The sequence below is a fragment of the Dasypus novemcinctus genome, chromosome 9, assembly GCF_030445035.2.
Source record: "Dasypus novemcinctus isolate mDasNov1 chromosome 9, mDasNov1.1.hap2, whole genome shotgun sequence".
NCBI classification, from domain to species: domain Eukaryota; kingdom Metazoa; phylum Chordata; class Mammalia; order Cingulata; family Dasypodidae; genus Dasypus; species Dasypus novemcinctus.
In genome coordinates this window covers 42,962,759-42,981,219 of record NC_080681.1, presented here as the reverse complement: position 1 = coordinate 42,981,219, position 18,461 = coordinate 42,962,759, and the positions used below count along the sequence as shown (strand labels likewise).

General features: G+C 42.2%; 1 protein-coding gene across 1 annotated transcript in view; it reads left to right on the top strand.

Annotated features, from left to right (window-relative positions):
- The window catches only part of SAMD13 (sterile alpha motif domain containing 13), a 54,595-nt gene that overhangs the window by 21,390 nt on the left and 14,744 nt on the right, over positions 1 to 18,461 (top strand). The window contains exon 4 of the mRNA XM_071217165.1: positions 17,275 to 17,386. Within this exon, the coding sequence (XP_071073266.1) occupies positions 17,275 to 17,386 (112 nt within the window). The remainder of the gene's footprint in view (positions 1 to 17,274; positions 17,387 to 18,461) is intronic.

Here is an 18,461-nt window from a genome sequence, read left to right as displayed (position 1 = left end):
TATGTGTTTTTTTTTTCAATTGTTTTGTCAGATGCCTTATATGTATCATTTGAGATGATCACGTGGTTTTCCTTTGTTCTGTTAATGTGGTGAATTACATCAATTGATTTTCTTATGTTGAACCATCCTTCCATGCCTGGGATAAATCCTACTGGATCATGATAAATAATTCTTTTAATGTACTCTTGGATTCAGTTTGCTAGTATTCTGTTGAGGACTTTTGCTTCTATATTCATAAGAGCTATTGGCCTGTAATTTTTTCTTGTGGCATTTTTATTTGCCTTTGATATTAGAGTGATGTTAGCCTTTAGAATGTGTTAAAGTGTGTTCCCTCCTCTTCAGTTTTTTTAAGGAATTTGAGCAGGATTGGTGTTAATTCTTCTTGGAATGTTTGGTAAAATTCACCAGTGACATCATCTTGTCCTGGGCTTTCCTTTGTTAGGAGATCTTTGGTGACTGATTCAATCTCTTCATTTGTAATTGGTCTACTGAAATCTATTTCTTCTACATTCATTGTAGGCTGACTGTTTTTAGGAACTTGTCCATTTCATCTAGGTTGTCTAAGTTGTTGGGATACAAATTATGATCCTTTTCATTTCTGTGGGTTTTGTAGTAATGAACACCCCCCCCATTCCACTTCTGATTTTAATTTCTTGTGTCCTCTCTTTCTCTGTCAGTCTAGCGAAAGGTTTGTCGAGTTTATAGATCTTTTAAAGAACCAATTTATGGTTTTGTTAATCCTATCGTTTTTATTCTTTATTTCATTTATTTCTGCTCTAATACCTGATACTTCCTTCCTTCTGCTCACTTTGGGTTTAGTTTGCTATTTTTTCCTAGTACCTCTAGGTGTGTGGTTAGGTTTCTGATTTGAGCTTTCTCCCCAACCCTCCACCCACTTTTCTTTCTTCTTCTTAAAAAGTAACCATTTAAGGCATGAATTTCCCTCTGATCATTGCCCCTGCTGCATCCCATAAGTTTTGATGTCTTCTCTTTTTCATTCACTTCAAGATATAGAAGATGCTTTGTGTAATTTCAATCTTAAAATTTATGAGACTTTGTTTTGTGACCTAATATGTGGTCTATCCTGGGGAATAATTCATTTGTACTTGAGGAGAATGTGTATTCTGCTCTTTTGGGCTACATTGTTCTGTACATGTCTGTTAGGTATATTTTATTTATAATATTTTTCAAATTCTTAATTTCCTTATTAATCTTCTATCTAGATGATCTAGCCATTGATGAAAGTGTTGTGTTGAAGTCCCCAGCTATTATGGTAGAAGTGTCTATTTCTCCCTTCAGTTTCGGCATTGTTTGCCTCATATATTTTTGGGCACTGTGGTTAGGTGCATAAATATTTATAATTATTATTTCTTCTTGGCAGATTGACTTTTATAAACATAAAGTATCTTTCTTTGTCTCATAATAGTTTTTTACTTAGTCAATTTTGTCCAACATTAGAATAGCTACACCAGCTCTCTTTTATTACTATTTGAATGAAATGTTATTTTTCCATTCTTTCACTTTCAACTTATTTGTATCTTTACATCTATGATAGTCTCTTATAAACAACATATGGTTGGATCATGCTTTTTTATTCATTTTGCCAATATTTATCTTTTCATTGGAGAGTTTAATACATTAACAGGGAAGCAGACTTGGCCCAATGGAGAGGGTGTCTGCCTACCACATGGGAGGTTCGTGGTTCAAATCCCGGGCGTCTAACCCATGTGGAGCTGGCCCATGTGCAGTGCTGATGCGCCCAAGGAGTGCCATGCCATGCAGGGGTGTACCCCGTGTAGGGGAGCCCCACACGCAAGGAGTGCACCCCATAAGGAGAGCCGCCCAGCGTGAAAGCAAGTGCAGCCTGCCCAGGAGTGGAGCTGCAAAAAAAAGAAACACAGATTCCCGGTACCACTGATAAGGATAGAGGCAGTCACAGAAGAACACACAGTGAATGGACACAGAGAGCAGACAACTGGGGGGAGGAGGGATGGGGAGAGAAATAAATAAAAAATAAAATCTTAAAAAAAATACATTAACATTCAGTGTTATTACTGATAACTTACTCCAGCCATTTTGCCCATTTTATGTCTTTTTTGTCTCTTTTCCTTTCTTGCAGCCTCCTTTGCATTTAGCTGATCTTTTATGATGTAACAGATTTAATCCCTTTCTCATTTCTGTTTCTGTGTGTGTGTGTATTTGGCCTTTATAAAGGGTATTTATTTGGGGTATGAACTTACAGTTACTAGGCCATAAAGCATAAGTTATTTCCCTTACCAAAGTATATTGCCATGTGTTGGAGCAAGATTTTGCCAATGTCTGCCAGGGTTCAGGCTTCCTGGGTTCCTCTCTTCCTGGGGCTTGTTTCTTTCCAGGCACAGCTCTGTTTTCTCCACAAGGTCGCTGTAGACTATGAGGCTCTCTAGGCTTTGCCTTTCTCCACAAGGCCAGCTGTAGAGTATCATGTGACCAGCTCTGTCTCTCTCCCCAGGGCTTGATTCTCTCTGGGCTTTGCTGCTGTGCTCTTCTTTGTGTTTACTTCCTGGGCTCCAGCTCAAAACTCCAATCTCCTTTTTCTGCTGTGCAGTTTCTTTGGATTGTGTCCTACTCATGTGGCCCAATTAAAGCCTTAATCATTATTTAATCAAGTAAAAATAAAACCTCTGAATTCAGTACAGTCTAATACACCCAGAGGAAAAGACCAGGTTACAAACATAATCCAGTATTTCTTTTTGGAATTCATCAGTAATATCAAACTGGTATACTACACCCTCTGAATTCCAAAAAGACATTGCAATATTTAAAAAAAAGTTAAATCAGTAACAGTGCTGAGTACAAAATCATATCACAGTCAGTTTAAAGAAATACAGGTTTTCTTAGGGCTAAGTCCCATCTGGCTATAGACCTCTGAAACTAACAAAACACTTTATCTGCTTCCAATACACAAATGGACAGGCAAAGAATAAACATTTTCATTACCATAAGGAGAATTTGGAAGGGAAACATTAATCAGGGGTCCTCTACAGTTCAGTAAACCTGTAGGGCATCCTCCATTCAATTTCAAAGTCTGAGAGTCATTCTGAAGACAATGTTTCTTCTCCCTGGTGCCACATGGGGACCCAACCCTCTCTATAGGCTTGCCCAATGGCCATAAGCATCTGGGTGTCGACCAAGCTCCAGACCTCACCCTCCAAAAGCATTGAGGTGATTGCCACACTTCATACAAACTTTGGGTTAGAGTGTTAGCCCCCCTAATACAGTGACGTGAATACAACATCCTCCCTAACCTTTGGCATACAGGCTCAACCCTCTCAGAGCAACAAGTTGACCACTGGGTCTTCCCTAGTTCATGGGGACAGGTCTACCCTCACAGACCTATGGAGTGCCGAACTTAACATCCCTAGCTAGAGTCTGGAAGATAGGTTTATAGGAAATAGAAAGGGAGAAGGTTGTGAGCCAATGCCCATATGGGCGAAACCTATGATAAGGTGGAAGTGAGTACTTGTGCAGTGAAGGGATATGACAGGGGTATAGTGATAATATTGTGTTGGGTGGTACAGGTTTGACAGGGGGGAGGGTGGGGAGGGTGAGTTGGATGGTCCATGGAACTGGGGGAGGGTTGGGGGAAGAAGCAGGTGAACACTGTGGATTGGCCAGTACGTGGTTGAAATTACAACATTGGGAATGCTCATTTGGCAATATGACAAGAAGGGTTACTGGTTTAGGGTGTTGGAGGGGGAGCATTCAGGGCAGGGTGCACCTGGGGCAGGTTTCTAGGGAGCATGTGAGTGATCATTTTGCCACAGGGTGTTGCAAATGTGGGTAGAGACCCACATAATGAGTAGGAAGGTGTTGGACTCCCATCCTAGGGAGGCCCAGTATGTTCTCAAACAGAGGGACAGGAGTCACTTGAGAGTATCAGCAGTGCCTAGTGAGGGAGGATAGACCAGTGTGTCAAGCCCTCTGTGAAGATGGAAGTAACTGAATCTGGTCCTTCAAGGAGTGAAGCCTGGTGGTTGCTGGGCCTGACGGGGAGGGGGAGGAGGGAATAAATTAGATGGAATAGGGGAAATTTGGGGTGTGATGGAAGTGTTCTGCATGATCTTGCAATGATGGATACAGGCCACGTTAAATTTTATCAGATCTTATAAAACTATATGGTCCAAATGTAAGGCATAATGTGAACCACTGACAATAGTTAGTAGCTATGTTTCAATATTTGTGCATGCACTGTAACAAATGTACCACCCATTATAAAATGTTATTCATGGGGGAAAGGGGAAAAAAGGGGAGGATGTTGGGTATATGGAATCCCCTGTATTCTGTATGTGACGTCAAACTTTGAAGAAAAAATGAAAAAAAAAAAAAAAGGTAAGACACTGGGGAAATAAATGGAAGAAAATGTCTCTGTACATACAGGACAACAGTCTTACAGTGATGAAAGGCATAAATGTATTCCTAGGCTGCTTTTTCGTTTTCTTTACAAACTCCTTTGAGGTGCAAAAGCTTTTAAGTTTGAGGAGATCCCCTTTGTCTATTTTTTCTTTTAGTGCTGATGCTTTAGGTGTGAAGTTCATGAAATCATTTCCTATCACAAGGTCCTGTAGATGTTTCCCTACATTATCTCCCAAGGTCTTAATGGTCTTGGCTCTTATATTTATCTTTTTTTTTTTTTTTAATTTTTTTGATGAACTTTTTTTTTTTTAAGATTTGTTTCTCTCCCCTTCCCCCGCCCCTCCAGTTGTCTGTTCTCTGTGTCCATTTGCTGCGTGTTCTTCTTTGTCCACTTCTGTTGCTGTCAGCAGCACGGGAATCTGTGTTTCTTTTTGTTGCGTCATCTTGTTGTGTCAGCTCTCCGTGTGTACAGCGCCGTTCTTGGTCAGGCTGCACTTTCTTTCATGCTGGGCGGCTCTCCTTATGGGGGCACTCCTTGTGCATGGGGCTCCCTTACGCGGGGGGCACCCCTGCATGGCAAGGCACTCCTTGCGTGCGTCAGCACTGCGCATGGGCCAGCTGCACACGGGTCAGGGAGGCCCGGGCTTTGAACCGCGGATCTCCCATGTGGTACACGGACACTCTATCCTGGGCCAAGTCTGCTTCCCTTATAATGATCTTTAATCCATCTTGAGTTAATTTTTGTACAAGATGCAAGAGGAGTTCTTCTTTCATTCTTTTGGATATGGATATCCAGTTCTTCAAGCACCACTTGTTGAAAAGGCCATTCTCTCCCAGTTGAGTGTGCTTGGTGGCTTTGTTGAGTATCAGCTGACTGTATGTGTGTGAGGATCTATATCAGAACTCCTGATTCAGTTCCATTGGTCAATATATCTATCCTTGTTCCAATACCATGAAGTTTTGACCACTGTAGCTTTGTAGTATGTTTTAAAGTAAGGTAGTGTGATTCCTCCAATTTCATTTTTATTTTTCAATATGTCTTTGGCTATTCAGGGCCTCTTGCCCTTCCAAATAGGTTTCATAGTTTGTTTTTCCAATTCAGTAAAAAATGATGTCTTGATTTTTATTGGGATTGATTAAATCTGTGTATCAGTTTGGGTAGGACAGACATCATAATGATGTTTAGTTTTCCTACACATGAACAGGGAATATTCTTCCATTCATTTAAGTCTTCTTTGATTTCCTTTAACAGTGTTGTGTAGTTTTCTGTGTATAAGTTATTTACATCTTTAGTTAAATTTATTCCTAGATATATATTCTTTTAGTTGTTATTGTAAATGGGGTTTTTTTCCCCCTGGTTTCCTCCTCAGATTGCTCATTATTGGTGTACAGAAATGCTGCTGATATTGCACACTGATCTTAAAACCTGCAGCTTTACTGAACTCATTTATAAGCTCTAGAAGCTTAGTTGTGGATCTCAGGGCTTTTGAGGTATAGGATCATGTCATCTGCAAATAGTGAAGTTTTTACTTTTTCGTTTCCAATTTGGATGCCTTTTATATCTTTTTCTTTCCTAAGTGCTTGAGCAAATACTTTTAATACAATGTTAAATAGGGAAAGCTTTTAGGATTTCAGCATTGTATATGATGTTTGCTGTGGGTTTCTCATATATATCCTTTATCATGTTGAAGAAGTTCCTTCTATCCCTATCTTTCATAGTGTTTTTACCAGGAAACAGTGCTGTATTTTGTTGAATGCTTTTCTGCATCTGTAAAGATGATTATGTGATTTTTTTTCTTTCAATCTGTTTATGTGGTACATAACATTGATTGATATTCTATATTGAACCATCCTTGCATATCTGGGATGAAACCCCCTTGGTCATGGTGTATAAGTTGTTTGATGTATTGTTGAATGCTATTAGCAAGTATTTTGTTGAGGACTTTAGCATCCAGGTTCATTAGGGGATTGGTCTAGAGTGTTCCTTTCTTGTGGTGTCTTTGTTTGGCTTTGGTATTAGGGTGATGTTGGTGTCATAGAATGAGTTAGGCAATGCTCCTTCCACTTCTATTTTTTGGAAGAGTTTAAGTAGGATTGGCATTAGTTCTTTCCGGAATGTTTGGTAGAATTCACCTGTGAAGCCATTTGGTCCTGGGATCATCTTTGTTGAGAGGTTTTTGATGACTCATTCTATCTTACTACTTGGGATTGGTCTGTTGAGCTCATGAATTTCTTCTTTTGTCAATGTAGGCTGCTTGTGTGTTTCTAGGAATTTGTCCATTTCCTCTAAATTATCCATCTTGTTGGCATATAATTTTTCTAAGTACCCTTTATGATACTCTTTATTTCTGTGTGGTCAGTGGTTATATCCCACTCTTCATTTCTTATTTTGTGTATTTGTGTCTTCTCTCTTTTTTCTTTGTTAGCCTAGTTAGGGGTTTGTCAATTTTATTCATCTTCTTGAAGAACCAACTTTTGATTTTATCTTTTCTATTGCTTTCCTATTTTCTATTTCATTTAGTTCTGCTCTAATCTTTATTTATTTCCTTTTTTCTACTTCCTTTGGGGTTTATTCTTTTATCTAATTCTTCCAGGTATGCAGTTAGGTCTTTGATTTTAGCTCTTTCTTTTTTGAGATATGCATTTATAGCTATGAATTTCCCTCTCAGTACCACTTTTGCTGCATTCCATAAGTTTTGATATGTTGATATGTTTGATATGTTGTGTTGTCATTTTCATTTTCACTCATTTCAAGGTAGTTACTGATTTATTTTGCAATTTCCTCCTTGACCGACTGTCTATGAGTGTGTTGTTTAACTCCTATATCTTTGTGCCTAATCTGGTTCTCTGGTCCTTATTGATTTCCAGCTTCATTCCATTGTGGTTAGAGAAATTACTTTGTATAATTTCAATCTTCTTTAATTCATTGAGAGTTGTTCTGGTGCCTAGCATGTGGTCTGTCTTGGAGAATGATCCATGTGTGCTTGAGAAAAATGTATATCTGCTGTATTTGGGTGTTATTTTCTTTATATGTCCATTAAGTCCAGATCCTCTAATGTATTATTCAATGTCTTTGTTTCTTTATTGATTCTCTGTTGAGGTATTCTGCCTAATGTTGATAATGGTGTATTAAAGTCCTCCACTATGATTATAGAGACATCTATTTCTCCACTTAGTTTTTCCAGTGTTTGCATCATATATTTTCAGGAGCCCTGGTTAGGTGGATAAATGTTTATGATTGTTCTTTCTTCTTGAAAGATTACCCCTTTTATTAATATATAGCATCTGTCTTTGTCTTTTATAATAGTTTTACAAATAAGGTCTATTTTCTCCAGTATTAGTATAGCTATTCCTATCCTTTTTTGGTTTTATTTACTTGTAAATTTGTTTTTCCAACCATTCACTTTCAGCCTTCTTGAATCCCTGGATCTAAGGTGGGTTTCTTGTAGACAGCATATAGATGGGTCATATTTCCTTATCCATACTGCCAGTCTGTGTCTCTTGACTGGTAATTTTAATCCATTAACATTCAATGTTAGTATTGTTATGGAATTACTTAGAGAAGCCATGTTTTGTTTGGGTTTATACATGTCATATATTGTTTTTATTACTCTTTCTCTCTTTTTAGTTGTTCTTACACTCTCCTCCAACTCTCTCTCTCCTGGTTTTTCCTTTCAACCTTTAGTATTTCTTGAAGCGCAGGTTTCTTATTGGCATGTTCTTTTAGGTTCTGTTTGTGAATATTTTGAACTCTCCCTCAATTTTGAATGCCAGTTTTGATGGATAGAGAATTCTTGGCTGGAAGTTTTTTCCTTTTGCACTTAACTATGTCATACCCCTGCCTTCTTGCCTTCACTGTCTTGGAGGAGAAATCAGCTCTTAATCTTTTGAGCTTCCCTTGTATGTGATGTTCTTTTTTCTCTTACTGTTTTCAGTATTCTCTCTATGTCTTGGGCATTGGACAATTTGACAAATATATGTGTTGGAGAAGGCCTGTTAGGATTTATACTGTTTGGTGTGCACTGCATTTCTAGGATATGTACGTCCATCTCCTTCAATAGGGTTGGGAAGTTTTCAGCCATTATTTCCTCCAACACTCCTGCTGTCCCCTTTCCCTACTCTTCTCCCTCTGGGATGCCTATAATGCCTGTGTTTGTACCTATCATGTTGCCGTTCAAGTCCCTGAGTCCCTGCTGGATTTTTTTCTATCTTTTTAAATTCTTGGATGTATATCTTTATGTCTGTCGAAAGATTTGTGAAATTTTGGGCTATTATTTCCTCAAATATTCTTTCTGCCTTTTTCTTTTTTCTTCTTCTGGGACTCACATGATGTGTATATTGGTACACTTCATTCTATCTCAGAGGTCCCTTGGGCTCTCCTCACTTCTTTTATTTGGGGTGGAGGGTGTGTCTTGCTGCTCTTTAATTGGGGGCACAGGCCAGGAACTTCCATGGAGGTGGCTCTGAGGATGGGGGTCTTGGCATCTGGCTTGGTTCCTCGAGGGCTTTCACCAGGGCCTCATTGGCCTCAATGTGAATTTGGGTCTCCACCCATGCAGCCTCATCCACCACCCCAGGCAGCTCAGACTGTGCCTTCTCCAAGTTTGCCTTCACCACCCCCAGGTCCAACATATTCAGCATCACAGTCTCTTCAGCCAGTGACTGCACTGAAGAGTAGGCATTCAGTGTGACAGAGCTGCCTCTGACAAAGAACGTGGAGGTGATGCTGTCCTCGGTGTGGACAACAACCAGCCCTGGCCGCAGGACTTGCAGTGTGGGCGTGTGGGCGGCCAGGATGCCAGAGACCCCCATCTGCATGGGCATGTCCCTCTGCTGAACATTGGCACTGTTGAAGAATACCTGTGTGGGTGAGGCGAAGGTGAAGAACATCAGTCCCAAGCTGGTGGTGGCGGCTGGGGCAGTGGTGGCCTCAGCAGAGGTGGCTGCCTGGCACAAGAGGCTGGGGTGGTGGAGCAGCACAGCAGGCAGCAGAGTGGTGGCCGCGGACTTCAGCCAATCATAGGTAGCCTGGAGGGCAAGGAGGACAATGCATGGGGACATCTGGGAGAGCCTCTGCTCACTTCTTTCTCTTCTTTTCTCTATCTTTTATTCTGTGTGATTTAGATAGTCCTGTCTTCTCATTCACTGGTTCTCTCTTACGCCTGTTTGCATCTACTGTTGTATGCCTCTAGTGTGTTTTTAGTCTCCATTATTGAGTTTTTCATCCACATAACTTTTGTTATGTTCCCTTTTAACTTTCTTATTCTTCTTTTTGTTCACGTGTTGTATTCTTAATATCCTTTAGCTCTTGTCTTAGTTTGCTAAAGGCTACCAGTGCAATATACCAGAAGTGGGTCAGCTTTTATAATGGGAATTTATTTGGTTAAAAGCTTACAGTTCTGAGTCTGTGAAAGTGTCCAAATCATGGCATCACCAGAGATGATCTCTCACCAAAGGTCAGCTGCTGGTGATCCTGGAACCCTACTTTGTGGCAAGTCACAATGATGGCTGGTCTCTTTCAAGGTCTCTGCCTTCCCCTCCAGGCTCACTTTCTCCCTGAGCTCAGCTGTGTGTGATCAGGAACATGGCAGTGTATAATGGTGACTCTCCTGGTCTCTTGAGATCAGCTGTGGGCAATCAGGCATATGATTCATTTCTTCCCTCTCCTCTGGGCCTTGTTGCTTCAGCTTTGGGCTGCTCCACTGATTCCAGCCTCTGGTCTCTTCCTCAGCATCTCAGGGTTTCTCTGTCTTTCTGTAGCACAGGCGATCCTGGAGTCCTCTCTCACATGGAGGGTAAAATGGCAGCTCTCATTCTCTACCTTCTCTTGCATTTACAGAGGACTCCAGTAAAAGGATTAAGACCCACTCTTGGTAGTGCAATCTAATCTCAGACCCTTAACTGAAGTGATCTAATCAAAAGATCTCTTAACCGATTCTAACCAAAAGGTTCACATACAATAGGTTTACATGTACAGGAGTGGGTTGGCTTAAGAACATACTTTTTGGGGGTCCACATAAGACTCAAATCAGCACAGCTGTATATCCATATTTAGTTTATTTCTATACATATTTTCCTTCAACTCCCTAAATTGATTTAGGAGATTTGTTTGAACTTCTTTGGTTAGTTGTTCCAGTATCTATGTTTCCTCTCAAGATTTAATTTGTTCCTGTTTCTTATTATGATTTGTAATATTTCACTGATGTTTGGGCATTTGATTATTTTGATCCACCTGCTTTGAAAGTCAGTTTCTCCCTCTTGCCTAGGAATTTATTGTAGGTTAGCTATGTGTCAAGGCTCTTCTTTAATACTTGGTCTGGCTTACACTGCACCTTTAGAGCAGCCTATGTTTGTCCAGATTTTTTTGGGTTTTCTACATCTGTCTCTTGCCTAGATATGCAGTGTGACTTTTAAAATTGCCCCTTTATATGTAACTGTTTCACCCGCTGGAATAGATTTCTTTACTCTTTTCCTTCCTCCAGAGCCCTGGGCTGTTCTTTCTGTTTTTGTGCAAATCCCCCCACCCCACTCGAAGAGACTGTGAGTTGCTCAACTGTTCCCCCATATTCAAGGCCAGTTTTTTTTCAGTCCTGGAATACTTACAACAATTCAGTTGTCCTCTTTTTCCTTGTGACTTTTCTTTCTTTGGTAACTTCCACATTAAAGTATCCCACCCCCAGGAGCCAGATGGGGTCAGTGTTCAAAAATGCCCTTTTGGCATGTATACAGGGTACATAAAAATGTTTGGACATTTTCATAGTAGTAACAGTTAAAAATGACAACTGAGGGAGTGCTGAGTTCCTAGGCAGCGGAGCTCTATCACATATCCCAATGGAACAGCAACAATCCTCCAAGTGCAATGGCAAAGACCAATAAAGAAGGATGGTCCAACAATGAGCCCTTGATACTGATGACTATGCTTACGAGCCTGTAAGCCTGAAATATGAACTAGGCCTAGAGCTGCAGGGTGCCTAAGAATTACCTCCTGAGAGCCACCATGTTGCTCAAATGTGCCCACACTCTAAGCCAAACTCAGCATGTAAATGCATTACCTTCCCTTCCCACCCCTCTCCCCCACCCCAGTCTGGGACATGACTCCCAGGGATGAGCCTCCCTGGCACCGGGGGATTACTACCAAACACCAGCTGATGATGTAACTAGAAAAAAGCCCTTGAATAAAAGGGTCAACTCAGACCAGCAGAATATCTCAGCCTACATGTAATGTCAGGTGTTAAAAACTGCTTTTTGATCTTGAATAAAAGGGGGAAATGGAAAGGACAAATGTGTTTATATGGCTTTGAGTCTCCAAAAAAGAGTCAGGAGGTCAACAGAGCGGTCATGCTTATGCACACCTCAGCAGGGTCCCAGAGACAGCCAAAGTAGATACAACCCAAGGTAATGGTTCTCCTGAGAGCTACAGAGACCCACAGTTTCTATGGTCATGGCAGATGGCTCTGAAGTTCAGTGCCATGTCAGTTGGCCCTACTTTGGAGTTTGTGTTCCTGAATGTGATGGAGTTGAACTCAGATGTAACCTTTCTACACATGCCTCTTCTGTCACTTTTGCTGGACCTGTGGTTGGCACTGGGGTTGGTGTATACTCAGGAGACCTGAATTTCTGGACTGTTCATGTGACAGCCAGGCCCTGAGCCTCAGCAAACTTGCAACTCCTACCCTCTGGATTATTGGAATTACCCTGGCCAGCTAACAGGGAGGTGAGGAAGGTCAACCACCACACCAGGGAGCCAATAGTGCCTACAACTGCAAGCAGGAGAATTGCATCCATTATCCATGTGGAATCTAAGCCCCCTCTCGATATAGAGGTAGAATGGATATAACCATCCCAGGACCCACAGGATGTAGAAGTAGAGTGTGGATTAGAGTGGACTTACTTATATGTTCTACTACGGAACTATTGTGATGAGTAATGGAAGAAATTGTAGAATTGATGTGGAGACAGTAACCATGGTAGCTGCTGAGGGTAGGAAGAGGGAAGAAGAGATATGATGTGGGGGCGTTTTCAGGACTTGGAGTTGTCCTGGGTGGTACTGAAGGGACAGATGCTGGTCACTGTATGTCCTGCCATGGTCCACTGGGTGGACTGGGGGAGAGTGTAAACTACAATGTAAACCATTATCCATGTGGTGCAGCTGTGCTCCAAAATGTGTTCACAAAATGCAGTGAATGTTCCACGATGATGAAAGAGGTTGTTGGTGTGGGAGGAGTGGGGTGAGGAGCATGGGGGTATATGGGGACCTCTTATATTTTTGTAATGTAACATTTGAAAAAGAAAAAAGAGAAAAAAATGCCCTTTTGTTGGTCAGATTGCAGCAGCAATTAGAGACTGGGTTGGGTGTGTGCACTGCTTGCCAACAGTTCCACCGTGGGTCTCTTGTTTCCTAGGGACTGTTTTCCTGCTCACTGATACTAGGGCCCTGCCCTGGTTCTGTGTGACCTTGGTTCCCCATGCCTGACCATGTGTAGTGCTCTAAGGTGCTGCCATGAGTGGCTTTCTGTGGTCCACGATCATGGCAGGAGGTGCGCTGGTCGGAGTTGCTGCCCATGTGGACACTTAAGATGTCTGGGACTGAGTGCATAGTAGGGGCCTGGACCGGCACGTCTAAGTGCAGATCTCCTACATTCATTTATGGTGGGTTGTTTTTCTTTGATACAGCATTTGTGGCGTCTTTTTCTACTCTGAATCATCCTCTAGACTTCCAAGCAAGTGGGATCTGCCCTTATATTTAGTTGTCTCTTAGGGGAAACTTCCCTGGCATGTCTTACATCACCATCTTGATGATGTCAGTCCTCCAGTGAACAGATTTTGCTTTCCCAGGAAAGATGTTCTGTCAGGTATCATTTGGTCTTGACTCTCTGGTTCCTTCTCCCTCTCCCACATCATGTTGCCTTTGAGCGGCTGCTGCTTTCTGCTCAGAACTGTTGCTGAAACCACCGAAAGGGCCCAGTAAAATTATCCATCACCTGTTCACATAAACAACCAGGAAGTGACGATGTGTTCCCACACTTCTGTGCTTCTACCACCACCCGCTCCTCTCAAGTCCTAGCCCAGGGTGTGTTTGAAAGCAATAAGTGCCTTTCAAAATGGCCTTTTAAAATTTTCAAGTTTTTTAGTCAGAACCAGCCAGGCCTAACTCTAGTATTACTTATAGTTAGCTGTGTACGTGTCTCCTTTTCCTGACCAGCTTTCCAGCTCCTTGAAGACAAGGCCTACACATTCTTTATTCTTGTAACCCTGCATCTCGCACAGTTCTGAGAAGACAGCAGAGTAAATATTTTCTGAACCAACAAATAAGTGGAAAAAGCATAGATTTGTAGTAATGCATATCAATCTACCATGTGATTTGGGGCACATTAGTTAAGCTTTCTGAGCTTTGTTTTCCCTGTATCTAAAAGGGAGTTACAGTACCAATTCACAAGAAGGAGTGAGGCTCATAGTAGGTAGAGTGTGAAGAGTATACTGTAGACCGTCAGTGCTCCCTGGTTGTAAGTTCCTCAGCTTAACAGATCTTTGTTATGTACGCAAGGGGGCCTGTGCTGGGGCTGGAGGGCTTCTTCTCAGCATATGAGTAGTCTAATGTGGGGGTTTTCTAGCTAATTTGCTTCTTGGGCTCACAGGTCTAAACTTAGATGCACCAATCCTTAAATGTATTGATTAGTTTCTACACCCTGTCTCTTCTGGTGAATTCCCTCAGCTTAAGTATGAGTGAGTGCCCAGTTGCACATTTCTCCTCTTCTTAATGGTACACTTCCAGTTATTTTACAAAGTCTTTATTCCCTGCTGCATTGCTAGACTGTCAGGATTACGATAGTCATGATGTTACAATGCAGCTGAGTAAGAATCAGGAAAGCCTCCCATCCTAAAACGACAATGTGGCATACTTTCCATAACTATTGAGAATTAGTTGAGAGAATGCATTCCAGTGTTTTCTGGGGCACTTAAATGTGTGTCCAATAGGACTCTGAGCTTACTACAAAAAGTGAGCTGATTAGAACACATAAAGGATTTGTTAGATCAGTGAACCCTTTGTCAAATATTCTTCAAACCATCCTTAAACAGGAAAGGGAAGGAAGAGGGTAGATACCTTAAAGAGTCCTCAGTGTCGACTCCTGATTGCCTAGGTTAGTGGGATGGCAGAAAATCCCAGCATGTGAATATTTTTAAAAATTTAGCATAATACAAAGTTAATATTTGACAGTGTTAGGATGAAAAATAGTTTGTATCCCCAATGAGTAATGCCTGATAAGTGTTAGGAAGGGGTGTGTATAAACATGGTCATGCGGTGTGTATAGATTCACTATCCTAAACCCAAAAGAGAGAGCACTTCTTGCTAATAAGCATTGACTATAAATGTAAAATTAAGTTCTGTGTTGCATAATGAGTAATCATGTTTGCCCCTGATCATTTCTTTTTTTTAGGTAGAAGTTTGTTCTTTAATCAGATATTTTAAGCTCCTGCCATGAGCAAAACACACAGCTCCACTGTTGATGTTCAGATATTTGAAGACCTTCAGGAATCTCCAAGTCTGGGCAATTTCATTTCCATTAAAAGTAAAATGGATCATTTCAACTTTCACTAAATGTTGAATCTCCCCAAGGCTTAGTTCTAGGCCCAATTTTCTTCTCATCCTTTCCCAAGGCTTTGATTACCATCTAAATGCCTTTGTCTACAGAGTATCTGTCTCTCATTTACTACTCTGCTTTGAGCTTCAGACTCATACATCCCACGTTAAATCAGCACTTGGATATAAACAGTACCCTAAATTCGGTGTGTCCAACTAAACTTGGTGATGCCATCTCAGTGAAGGTACCACCTTCCATCCAGTTCCAGAGGTTGGATGCCTCAGAGTTGGCTTTGACATTTCCATCTCCTTCATTCTGTATGTCCAGTCCATCACTAAGTCATGCTGGTTTAAATGTCTTTTTAAATCCACACACTTTTTTCCTTTCCCATAGTTACCTCTATAGTTTGAGTTCCCTTGATCTCTTGCCTGGATGACTGCACTAGACTTCTAATTGATACCCCTTCTCCTCTGGCTCCTCTCTAATACCCTCTTTTTTGAATTGAAACTGATCGGGTCACCCAAAGGGGTAACCATTCAACAACTCCCCATTGCTGTTGGAAAAAACCTGGAGCCACTAATCTGGCCTCCTAGAATTGCAGGCTCTGTTTTCTGTCTCAAGGCCTGCCCAGAGCCTGAAACCATCTTCATCTGACTTTTATACAGTTAACCTCTGTCTGGTTTTTAGACCTCATCTCAAAAGCAACTTCTGCAGGAAAGCCTCCCATAGCCTTTTAAGTTGTCATGGCATGGTTATAGCTGAAGTTTATAGCATTTACAGTTTGTGATTATACATTCATTCATATGATTATTTGATAAATGCCTACTCCCACAGGACTGTAAGGTTCATAAGAGTAAGGATGATGTCTGTTTTTCTCACAATGTATCCCTAGCTGGTGGGAGGGAGCTTTGTCCTAAAGGACCTCCTAGGCCATTTTAAGCTGTTTGGATAATGGGGAGCCTTTGAAGGATTTTAAGGAGAAGAACAATGTGATCAGACATATACTTTATAAGAATAACCTTGGATGAGATGTAAAGAAACTGTTATTAGGGAGCAAGACATAGGTGAGGATATCAGTTAGGATGCTATTGTGGCCATGGAGTCTTTAACAAAGGAAGTGGTAATATTGATGCAGAAAACAGAACAGATTCAAGAGAGTTTTAGAAGGACTTGAATAAGTTATAGGCAAAGGAGCTCTGGATAACTGCCTGGATTTAGGCTTGGAAAGCTGAGAAGCAGGTGATGAGATTCACTTGGGAAGAGAACACTGATGAGGGAATGGACTTGGTGGAGGTGGGGTGGAGTGGAGCTAGAGGATGAGACATGTTGAGCCAAAAGAACATAGGGAAGACCCAAGTGGAGATGCCCAGTAGGCTACTGCGTATATGAATTGGGGATTCAGCAGGAAGGTTTAGGTAACTGGACTCAGGCAGCTGAGCGAGAGGAGAGGACCTTATCCAGAATATAGCCCAGAACCTCGAGGAGCATTTAGAATTGTACTTACCTGCTGGCTGTTCCCCCAAACAAACAAGGTTGCGTCAACTTTTCTCAAGCATGCTTAACACTAGGAATAATAAAATGAGAAACGGGCCAGGCCTTTTGCTGGTTAAAGAGACTGTCCACTAAGCAGAGAATATCATCCATTGAGGAAAGTTCTACAATGGCAGTTTGAATGCAGTTCTGGAAGCAGAGGTTATAAATAGAACATTTGTCTGGTACCTGAACTGAGTCTAGTAAGAGTAATAGGATTTTGATGTACAGATGGGTGAGAGGGCATTGTAAGTGACTGGCATAACATGTACAATGTCCCATAGCCGCGAAAAGGTACAGCATATTGGGAAATGGCTGTGGCGCTGGATGTGTGGGGATGAGGATGGGAAAGCAACAGGAGATGGTGTGTTGGAATCATATTGTACAAGGCCCGGGGTTCTTAATTCTGGAGTATGAATATCATGCTGTGGGTCTGTCAAAGTCACTGGACCACTCTCGATGTCTCTGGATTAAAAAACAAAACAAAACTGTGTGTGAGGAAATGTTTTCTATGAAAGGACTAATGGTTGTTAGCAAAGCAGAGACTGAGCGAGTGAGGGGGATGATCTCCTGAGCCGAAGAAGGACAAGCGTGATCACAGTGCTGAGGGAGGTAGACTGGAGCTAAGCCTCTGAGAGAAGAGAGGGCCCCTGGTGCCCCGAGCTGGCCCGGGCCGCCCCGGGAGGCTGGGTGGTGGGCCTGGGCGCGGCGTGGCGCACACTCATGAACACACAGAGCCGTGACGACCGTCGGGATTTGTGTTTTGCAGTTCCATGGAGAATGGGAGACCGCCTGATCCTGCAGACTGGGCTGTGGTGGATGTCGTCAATTATTTCCGAACAGCGGGATTTGAGGAGCAGGCTAGCGCTTTTCAGGAACAGGTAACACTGTCTGGAGGAAAACCTGGTGCACACAAGTGGCCCTCTGCCCCACAGTGGGAGGAAGGGAGGAGTGAGGAAGTCTGTTCTTGTCTTCCACATCAAGTCCTGATAGTCTGAGGCGGGAGGGGAAGGGGAGAATGAAAGTGACAGGCCCAAGATTGCTTCCTGCAAGGGAAGAACCCAAAGCCTGAGGCCCAGTCACAGCTGCAGAGAGGAGGGCGAAAGTCTTTACATCTGTTTCTGATGAAAGGCTGATGCCTCTTGGGGGCGAGCCAGAGCAGCCCACCCCTCCCCGCAAGGACACTGGAAAGCAGAAAATAGAAAAGAAGGGAAAAGCAGTAACAAATTTGATTAGATAAGTAGAGCAGCTTCTACTAACAGCCTCTGTACCAACTGAGCTATTGTGCCCCCTCCGATTTGCTTCCTGGTACTTAACCTGGTGGAGGGAAAGAGCACAGGATTTAGATTCAAATCCTGGTTCTTCTTTCTCTGTGTGACCTTGGGCATGTTGCTCGTCTCTCTGAGTCTTGGTTTCACATGTATAACCTGAAGCCGTTGATTCCTAACTTTCTAAGAAAGTTGTGAGGATTAAAGGACAAATGCATTCAGTGCTTACAAGAGCATCTGCCACAGTACTGATGCTCAAAACATCTTAACTCCTTTCCCACAGATCCAGGGTTGGAAATGGGAAAAGGCAAGGAGAAGCAGCCCCCACCCCAATTGTCAGGGTCGCTCCTGGTTTCATTTCCAGGCTGAGCCAGCCCAGCAGGGATGGGGTTAAAGGGGCTTTGCCCACGAGGAAGCAAGGAGCGGGGAGCATGTCATGTTCCACCCTGGGCCAGCCCTGTAGAGAAACAGAGTTCCTGTCTCCCTACCAATGAAGCCTGCAGTTTTCTAAGCATTAAATTTATTTTTTCTAATATTGTAATACAGTTGAGAAAATTATGAACTGAAGGACTTGTCTGGCTGCTTGTTTTCTATCCTCGTAGTCATTTCTCATTCCCTCCAGCTATGGACTGCATGGCCTAGGTTTGGAAAAGATAAACTTTCCTAACATCACATATGCCAATCTCTA